At 30.2% G+C, this 10,494-nt stretch overlaps 1 protein-coding gene across 1 annotated transcript; it reads right to left on the bottom strand.

Annotated features, from left to right (window-relative positions):
- Positions 1 to 2,741: 2,741 nt before the first annotated feature.
- LOC119672839 (multiple inositol polyphosphate phosphatase 1) lies at positions 2,742 to 9,111 on the bottom strand. The gene is made up of 8 exons (XM_038083983.1): positions 9,088 to 9,111; positions 8,709 to 8,882; positions 7,866 to 7,957; positions 7,610 to 7,756; positions 4,943 to 5,032; positions 3,863 to 4,104; positions 3,696 to 3,795; positions 2,742 to 3,634 (listed from the first exon to the last, which is right to left on the bottom strand). The coding sequence occupies exons 2-8, from the start codon at positions 8,878 to 8,880 to the stop codon at positions 3,083 to 3,085; spliced, it is 1,395 nt and encodes a 464-aa protein (XP_037939911.1). The 5' UTR covers positions 8,881 to 8,882; positions 9,088 to 9,111; the 3' UTR covers positions 2,742 to 3,082.
- Between the last annotated feature and the right edge of the window lie 1,383 nt (positions 9,112 to 10,494).

The following is a 10,494-nucleotide window of genomic DNA, read 5'->3' on the forward strand; positions in this document are numbered from 1 at the left end:
AAATAGAAGACTGTCTGCTATTCTCATATAAGCTCGATATAGAATATGGTTTGTTTATTTCGGTATAATGAAGGTATTAAATATAACATCAAAATATGCTTAGTTTGAGATCTTAGTCAGGTCTTTTAGTAGATAGGCTTTCATAGTAATAAGTCTTCAATTAACTAAACTCTTATTATATACTTTCAAAATTATTGAAGCTGTTCAAGGAACTCATTGAAGTAGTTAATATTCTTAAATGTTGCAGCTCAAAATATAAAAAAATTTTTAAATATTATCTCAATAATTTAAAAAACAAATCCTTTTGTATTGTGGCTATATTTGTTAAATAAATATTGAAGCAGTTCTAAGTGGCATGTAAAATAATTCATTTCCCAAAAGGCATTTAATTCCATTCGCTTTAATGGCAAGAGGAGAAATGAAAGTTTTCACGCTGCTGCAATAATTGCGAATCCTCTATGGATAACCTATTAAATTTATATGCTCACCGGAAATTAAACAAACATAGAAATCAACATTAAATAAATTTAATTTATTTAAAAAAAATAAATTGACTGGGGATTTATGTACGGTCAGTTTATTGTGCATATATGGCAAATATTATAAAGAATTTTATATAAAGTAAATAAATAATAAATGAGTGATTTATGTTTAATGCATGTTTGATGAATGATAATATTTATTTAGTTATTAAATGATTTAAATGAGACAATAAAAATATTTGTCAACAGATTTGCTAACAAATATTGTTTCCTACAGTTTATTTAGCACTTTTAGTGATTATTAAAAATACAAAACATGTCAAACTGTTCTCCTGTACTGTCGACAGTTTGATGGTTTGTGTAAAGAATAAGCAATTCTGTAACTCTCAAACTGTATCAATAGTATATTTTAAACAAAATATAATAATTAATAATACTTAAAAATTACAATAAATAATTATAGTAGTTGTGTTTCAATAATTAAATTAGTATTTATTAAAAATCAACATACAGTGTACGTAGCCATGAGACGCATATGCGGCCTACTATAGCAGTAGTTCATAATATATTATGATAAAATAGCTGCGCTCAAGTTAATAGGCCTGCCCTATAAATAAAACAGCAATGACGAAGAAATGAGTTTACTTAAGTGGACACGCTGGAAACCAATAGATTCCTGAATGGAAAGAGACAATTTTTAGAAGACTATAAGTAATGAAGATCATTGTTTCTTAGCTTGTTCTAGAATGCACATCCCTAGCAATTTTAATCGATGTTGCGTATTCGCGTATAACAGAAGAAACTAAATCTCAAGTGTAAAAGTGTAAAAATGACCTTTGGTCACATTGTCTGCTATTATTCGACTATGATCAAGATCAGGAAGAGATTTTTTTGGCGAAAAAACCTTTGTCCATTTAATATTAAGATGTCCTAAACCGCTGACATTCTCTCATTCAAACGACAAAATATTTTCTGTTCACTTAAGTTCAATAAAAATCACAACAGCTCAGTCATGATCCCAGTACTCTGTTCCACTGAGAGCCACTACCCTATATATTATATTATTTTCTATTTCCTGTTGAAATGGTACCTTCCTCATTTAGCTCCATCTTCCTCTTAATTGTGGGCAGAAAATTGGGTATATTAAAATCAGTCAAACACATTGTCACATAGGTATAATACCAATGTTGAAAACATCTCAGAGCGAATTAAAGAATGAAGTGCTTAAAACCTTAAAGTTTGTTCTGGAGAATCCTGCACACAGACACAACAGATGTCTCCTCCACGAACGCTGTTAGACACTTACTAAGAAACTCGACATGGCCAGCTCAGTCTGGCTCCATGCTGTCATATAGTTCAGTGCACCGTTAAAACCGATATTATCTTAGATACTTATGTTTTACTTCTGTGAACTAAGTCAAATTTTCTACTTATGGAGAATAAAAGTCATGTTGCTCGTGAATTAGCTGGTATTGAAATATTAGCCATGTTAACTTTCGTATCTTAAGTTTCATATGAGGTTTGCAGGAGCAGGATTTAAAACGGGCGTTACGAAGTGCCAATAGCTCAATAGTACATTCATTCCTCACTATATCAAGAACCCAAACCAAGTAAGTTTACTTTGAACCTACTAGTACATTTATTAATCGCCTACATTCTATTTAAGGAAAGCCAACTTACTAATCGTTCATTTTTTCCAGCTTACATTTAATTGTTTTGCAATCTATATAGATAGAAGCTATAAATACGTGCAGATCTTTTGGGTGTTCCGTATGTATCTCGTAATACACTTTATCTTGCTTAATAATCCTTCTTGCTTTACTGCGCCCCGTATATTTCCTTTTTTTCTATTCACTAGATAATGAGAAAGCATTTTCATCATCCTCAAAACTACGAAAAGTGTCTCAGAGAGGGGTCATGGCTATCCGATAATTAGTTGTTCGTAAATTCATAATAGAGTCAATCTGAGATATGCCAATGAGATCGCTAGAATGTTTCCTACTTGAGAGGGGTCAACTTATATATCATTTATATCCCTTTTATTTTGTAGTTAATTGTATTCTAAGATGCTATGAATATGCGCAGATCTTCCAGGTGTGCTGAATGTGTTTCCTAATACAACTTGTCAGACAAAGCAATCCTCCTTGGATCGAATAATATATTTTTTTTGAATAATATATAGGAGTATATTGTAATATAAATATATATATATATATATATAATTAATATAAAAAAAAACAATTTTTTCTTACTCAAAAATTTATTTCAAACAATTTGTTGTCGTAGCGATAAAATTAAATAAATATTTTTGTATAATTCGTACCTTAAAAAAATTAATACAATTTGTGCGTTTCATTGGTTTGAATGAATTGGAATTTGTATATTTCACTAAAACAATGTCTGACTGCAATTCATTAAGTTTAAAAAAACTGTTTTAAAAAAAATATCATAAAAAAACTATTTAAATGTGATATATTTTGGCTTAAATTTGTACGTGATATCGTTTAGTTTTTACAGTTGATTTCGTTAAAAGACTGGAAAAAAGTAAAATTGAACTAGCGTTTAAAGTATGTTTTTTTTACATTTAATTACAGATTAATTTAAAAATTAATTAAGTAAACAATGGCAGCGAACAGTACCGAAATCAATGACACGCCCACACCAACAGCACTGTCACAATAATAATCGGCGCAATCGGCTTCATAGAATGTCTTATAGCGCTTCATAACTTCATCCCAGTCGCAGAGACCAACTTTACACCAGTTCAAGTCAACAGCGTATTGGTTGAGGAAAAATATTACTTTTTCCTTGGGAGCAGCTTGACAGTCAAACTTAACAGCAACGAAATTAGAAGCGAAAGGATCAATGTTGCTTGTCTTCCAACGGCGGTAGGACAATTCATTGTAATTAGCAGCAGTGAGCTTAATGTCGTCTTTGTTAATACCCAAAGCGGTAATTAGAGTTTGTACGCCAGAAGAATGTCCGAAATAGGCAACAACATTTGGTAGACTATCAGTATTTAAATGATTCAGCATATCCTTAACAGCGCGGCAGTTAAGACGTGTGTTACCCTCAAAACCGTAGCCTAATTTGTAGTAGTACTTCAAATCGTCCTCATACTCGAAAATCGTAACCTGCTCAGGAGTGAAAGCCTGCAAATGAATAAATTTTTGATCAATTCTAGTTGAATGTGTGGATGTAGTAAAAACTTACCGCACACCAAACAGAGGTGCGATCAACTTGCCAAGCCTGTTCGTAACGGCACATATCATACATGAGGTCAACATCACTTGCTTCCAATGTATACTGGAAGCTATAAAGAAATTATGTCAATACGACGTTTCACATAAATTGTTGTAGTAGTGCCGAGTAAGACTTACCCCAAACGTTTAGAGACTTCATCGAGCGTATTATTCCATATGGTTGAATTTCTGAATTTGCCTGTTTCTGACGTGGAACTGCTATAATCATGTGCTTTCCATGATTCACAATAGTCATAAGGACGTAATAGTAAGTCATCACCTTGCACTTGTTCTTCCTGAGCACCGTTGTTAGCACCAAAAAGTCCTTCAGTGAAAGCTTTGAAACTTTCTGTAGTTCTTTGTGTATCAGTATGACGAAACTGCAAGAATTTGATGAATATTTTATATTTAAATTTAAAAATTTCCATAAATTAATTAAAATTTTTGTTGTTGTGGTTTTCATTTCTATTCGAACCCTTCTAACTTTCAAATAGTTTCTCTTTGTCATAAGACGCCTCACTGTCGGTAAGAAAAAATTAACGTTAAAAAAATTTTTTTTAATTATTTAATAAGAATACATGAAATAACTGTCGTACTGTAAGAAATGAAAGCCTTCAATACATAAATTACATACGCAATAAAGAGTAATATAATAAATATGGAGTGATCATTATGGACAGGCAACAAATCTATCATTTGGAAGTTATATCCATTTCACCCTGCAGGATTATATTTACTAACTGTTGAGCTTTCTCTCCTTTTCACACTGTCTCCTAGTTCCATCTTCTAGAGTAAGATGACAAAAAGAAGCCCCTTACGTTTTGACTCCATTTTTGTTTTTTGTTTCCTTAGTGCTAACTTGTATTAGAACACAACTATTCAAATTCCTAATTACAAATGCTTTGAGAGTAAATATGCAATATAAATGCACACTTTAGCCTCCTTCCATATGAAATCTTAAGTTTGTAGTGTATTGCGATGCTTCAGACCCCACTTTAGATTTCTATCGAAAGAAACCTTCTTATAGTGAGAAGTGGCAGTAGCTTACAGCCACCACAACTAACTTTTGTTGCTTAAAATGGACAAAAGGCAAGCGATGCAATATAATAGAGCATTTCTGCCTCAACAATAGACAAATTATAATCGGAAAGAGTGAAAAGTATACATCCACAGGCATATATTTTATTTTCATACATCATTTTAAAAACAAATACTTACCAAATACACCGATTTATTGTATGGCTTGGTTAAGATTTCAGGATAATATTTTTGATAGAGTTTTGATGTACCTCTGAGATCTTCGTAGCCCTGAAATTAAAAATAAAATTTTTAAATAATTATTTCTAATTAAAAAAAAAATAATAATAGACATGTTTTTATGTTTCTTACATATATATAATATTTATATTAATATGTATATATACATAGGACTTCGCCAGTCAAATTTTTAATGTTTTGCATATCTAAACAATATCAATAAGCGTAACACCGTATTGCTTATTTGCTTATCAGAACTAAGTCACTATCATAGAAAATTTATATCAGATGAAGTTGCATACGTAGTCATACAACAAATGGCTACGCTACGCCGTTGATAGAGTAGTCATGAACTATAATACTTTTCTCCATATATCCTCATACTAACCAGTAGCAGTTAATCTAATATATGCATTTTTTCTCCAAAAATTTAAAATAAATTAAAAAAACTGGATTAATCAAGTCATCTCTTAAGCTTCTGATAACTAAAAAATTTAACAATTCAAGTATGACCGTATGAATCTTACTTCAATTATCAACGAAATTGATGGTATACAAAATTTAGCATGTCCACCCATAATCTGAGCTATTAGGTTATCCCACAAGAAGATCCTTAATGTCCTAACACCCATGATGAATAGATCCGAATATTGAAAAACCGAATATTATAAGCTTACGACCACAAAACCTATGCGTTAGTTAAAATAAAATTAGCACTAAATTTACCCCACAAAAGCAATATCATCCCATGGGTGACATTTACAAGAATTTCATTATGATTCTATCCTTAAGAGAGGCATAAACTACACGATCTTTGTCGAACTCTTTTTAAACCGCAATCTTCATGGGTGGCTGATGTTAGTACAGTTATTTACTCGGAGGGATTAAAGTCCGTTTAATTGGGAAAACAAGTCTAAACAAATCTTCTCTCCAATCGGGGTCCCGTAGTTTCTAAAAAATTAAGCCTATAATTCTAATACATTTCACTACAATTTATTATATTCTATTATATTTATAGAATATATTCCATTCTATTATAGCAATTAGATATTTATTATATATATTGCAATTTATTATTTTTAAAATAAATTAAACCCTTAACTGTAGACTTAATAAAACACATTAAGTCCATAAAATGTTTGCAGTGATTTGAATGTTCCAGAGTAACGGTGTGTGAAGAACCCTTTTAAGAAAGACGTATGCTAGATTTGTTTTGTGTATATTACAAGAAAGTCGATAACGTCTTTAGTTTGACAAATTCTATTTATATATTCATTTATATAATTTATGTTATTCTCAAGTTTGACAAGTGTAAATTAATTGAAGTCATATAAAAACCACTTGAGATAATTGATTTTCTAAAAATTATTGATGACGTTCGGCGAGGTACTTTTTGAATAACTGGAAATTCTATCAATCACACGAGACGTAGTCTTATCTTTCACTCAAAGCGTTTCGTATATATTACGAGTGATACAAATATATCTTATGTACTTGTCACTGTCTTTTGACAACTTCCGTGACGTCAGCATATTGAAGGGTAAAATAAAAAAAAATCACTGTAATCTATTAAACAATTTATTACTGTTGACAAATCATATCATTTATAAAATAAAAACAATTATTGTTAGTAAAACATAATACTATGAACTAAACAAAAACACTTCTCACGCTGAACCTGTCCATACAAATAATTTTAATCAATCATTATCGGAATAAAACACGATCAAATGCTTTCAAAAAACTTAAGTGAACTATCAGTACTTGTTAATTGAAAGTCATTAGGTACTACGACAAATAAAGGCCTAAATATTAAAAACATTTAGAAATGAATTAAGTTCTTAAAAACATTGTAAATCAGAAAATCCGATAAGACAAAAATAGTTGAAAAAAAGATAACGTTTTACGCAGATAATTTCGGCTCCTATTTATTAGTAGTGGATTTTTCTCATGTACTCAAGTAGATCTACTTTAAAGATATACGTGGAATACGTCAGTAAAATCAATTTACCCGAAAGGTGTCTAAAAATGAAAGGAAGTGGAATTAAATCGTCTTTTATTTAATATTCACATTTCTCAAAAGATAAATTATCAAGTTATTAATAGGAAAATGGACTTGCTGTAACTTAAAAACACTAACTGCCTCACTTCCGGCCAAATAGACATTAACCTTATTTAATAAATTTTGTGACAAGAAAGAGGTAAATAATCCCTAAATAGATTGTCAAAAAAATGTAAAAAAAAAATATAAAATAAAATGAATAATTGTACTCCAGAACTTTTGAGATCCAGAGATCAATCCTTGGAGAATGCCTTATAGGCTAAGCTTTAAAAATTAAAGCTATTGATAAAACTACTAGTAAGTCCAACATACCATAAGGACTCTATAATTCAGGTGGTTCTTTTATTATTATGGTACTTAAAAGGAGAATAATGCACTGCGACCTATAAGATCTATGTCGGCTTTATGAAAGCCAACCAGACCAAATATATCTTAATATATTTCACTCCGCGCTTCGCAGACTCTGTATATCTCAGTAACCTTTCATTAGATCTTTGATAATAATAACGAATAATGGAGTAGCGATTCTATTTAAGAATGCATCTATAATATTTAAATAAGTTTACCTGACTGGTTAAGTAGTTCTCTTGATCAGGTGTAATACTGGTATTCCACTTCCACATTTGCAATGCAATCAAATCTTCCTGACAAAGCGCATTAGTAGCCGGTTTCGTTTTGAAAACACGATAGTTTTTCACAATTGAGTCTCGTAACTGAAAATTAATAATTTTAAATTATTAAATTTAGTTTTTACATAAATATAAATAAAATAATACAATATAATACAATATATAATACAATATTATACAATTTTTTTTATACCTCCTCTAGCCTGGGAGCCTTTTCAATGGTGCTTTTGGAAGGCAATCTTGTTCCATGTCTATGCAAGATCCAGATTTTCTTTGCTGTGCAGCCTAAATTTTAAGAAATGCAAAATATTTATTGATTAAATTATTATTTTTAATACTATTAATTTAATTTAATTTAATTAATTTAATTTTATTTAAGGAAAGAAATCAATGCCTAAAATATCTAATGTCTAAAAAGTAACTTCTTTATCGCCTGTGAACCCAAAATAAATCATTTTAAAACAACTTTCAAATTTTTCAGATATAAGAACATATATGAGAGAAGAATATTGCAAGATAATTCAGAAAAGATAATTTAGAATTCCGATCTTTAAAGCGTCATCGTCAGAAAATTTGGAGTCAAATTTGGATATCTATGAAATGAGCTTCTACAGACATAGTTAAGTACTTTAAAGTTTTTAAATAGTTTTCGATGATAGCTAGCGATAGCTCAACTATAATATAATGGATGTCCATCGTCGAAACGCTAAGAGTTTAAGGATTGTACGCCTAAGCACGATACCTTGCGTAACTCCACAAAAACTTTAACTGACGAAAAATCACGTGATCATTTATTTTCATCCAAACCATTTTATTTGAACACCCAATAAGCGTATGTTCTACTCATTCTATGATACATATTATAAAATGCCAAACCTTGCACTAGATATTATAATATTCTTGGATTGCAGTTTTGATCGACTTACGTCAACAAAACCCTATATGGATAACCCCATATAATACAGAGGTATATATTTTTCATGACAATTCCACTGATAAATTACAATATATATTCTGTGAATATAATTTTTCTTACCGGGTACATCATAAAATGAATCAAAATTTGTTCCTTTAATAATTTGATATGCTGTCTTCGAAGTGAAATGCCTTGTTTGCGGTCTTTCTGTGTCTTTTCCAAAGCAATAGTCGTCGCCAAGGACTTGCGATTGCAGAACCGCTAGTAAGGTCGTAAGCAGCAATAACTTCATAACTAAAAGGAATAGAAAAAATATATTATATAAAAAATTTTATTAAATAATTGCTTAAAATAAATTTTTTCAAGAATTTGCAAAATTAATTATAATTTTGGACACGTTAATTTGTAGGCATATTTTTTATTAATTATTATGCCAGTCACGGAGACTAATTTTATTCCAAATTTTTATTGAGTTTTTATTAATAAAATATGGAAGTACCTTCTATTAATTTTTGCACGCATAGTGACAATAATATTTTATAGATAAAATCTGCAAAAGAATATAATGAAATTATTTTAAAAAACTTCTTATTTTAATTTTTACTTTCGACACTATATGTACGTATAAAGCCTTAACCTCCATTGTTTATGGCTATATGTTATTGTACTACTCGACGACAAAAGTGGACTCTTAACGCTCTATTTTTAATCTAAAAGTAATTTAATGTTATGTATATTATGTATTAAAGTAAGGTATATAAAGTACTCTGCAAACCGGGAGATCTATTGTACTACTATAAATAAAGGGTAACGCTATAAAATCTTATTCACACTCATTGGTTTTAAAAACCCCAGAATATATTTAGTATTACCAATGTTTTGTCTGGTTGTAAGTATATTCCTTGTAATTTTTTCATTTATACATCAATGGTAACATTTACCTAGTATGTGCTGTGTATCCGTCACATTTTTTATAGTAACAGAGGTTTTGTACAATATCTATGCTTCACAGGTGTTCATTAAACCTTAAATAGTGCACTTCTTTCTTATCCAATAACCAAGTAGGTATATCACACAGACGGTCAAATCATAACTCTCAATTTTGTGATATTAGTATAATTTTGAAATTTTTGGTAGTGCCTGAATTGAAGGAAGGTTATGATTACATCCAATAATATGTATATTTGTTGCTAAAAGGAGCAAATTCTGATACTTAGTACTGATCAACACTATTTTAACTAAATTGACGATACGGACATAGAAAGCCTCGTCAAGGAAACCAAAGCGTAATCAAAATTACTCAATTTTTTCAATTTTCAGATTCTGCATTAACATTAAAAACAACAAGATCATGGTCATATCACAAATGGCATGACTATACCTATCTATAGAACGTAGTCTTAGAGTTTCAAAAAAGTTCAAATCACTACTGTCTCCTTGATGCGACACAGCATTCTATTCACACTTTAGTATCTATCATTGCCATGAAATATATTTTTGTGGTAAGTTCATCGACCTGCTTACATTTCTCTAATAAAGTTCAGGTTTTATCATTAAAATGAAATCTACTTAAAAAGTAAATTCATCGACCTTATTACACCGGTTTGAACTCAGATCATGTAAGAATAAAAAGTCAAATAGACTTTATATTTAAATTTCTTCATTCAAATATGAATCTTAATCCAACATCGAGGTCGCAAACTATTTTATCGATAAGAACTCTCCGAAATTAATTACTCTGTTATCCCTATAGTAACTTAATTTTTTAATCATCTCCCAAAGATTCAAATCCCAATCATTATCATGGAATCTCCCTTTGTAGTGATTTCATCGACTTGTTCGTTTTCCTGGACCATCGCATCATCTCAAACAACTGAAACAGCTGATTATATTGTCTCCTTTCCAG

This window comes from Teleopsis dalmanni, chromosome 1 (genome assembly GCF_002237135.1).
Source record: "Teleopsis dalmanni isolate 2A chromosome 1, ASM223713v2, whole genome shotgun sequence".
In the NCBI taxonomy this organism is placed as follows: domain Eukaryota; kingdom Metazoa; phylum Arthropoda; class Insecta; order Diptera; family Diopsidae; genus Teleopsis; species Teleopsis dalmanni.

What these genes read in the sequence shown, in the direction of transcription:
- LOC119672839 (XM_038083983.1), bottom strand. Translation starts at nt 8,880, where the DNA reads ATGAAGTTATTGCTGCTTACGACCTTACTAGCGGTTCTGCAATCGCAA. An exon ending in AGGCTCCCAGGCTAGAGGAG is followed by an intron (nt 7,757 to 7,865) that starts GTATAAAAAAAA and finishes ATTAATTTTCAG; the next exon opens with TTACGAGACTCAATTGTGAA. An exon ending in GAAGTCTCTAAACGTTTGGG is followed by an intron (nt 3,796 to 3,862) that starts GTAAGTCTTACT and finishes ATTTCTTTATAG; the next exon opens with CTTCCAGTATACATTGGAAG.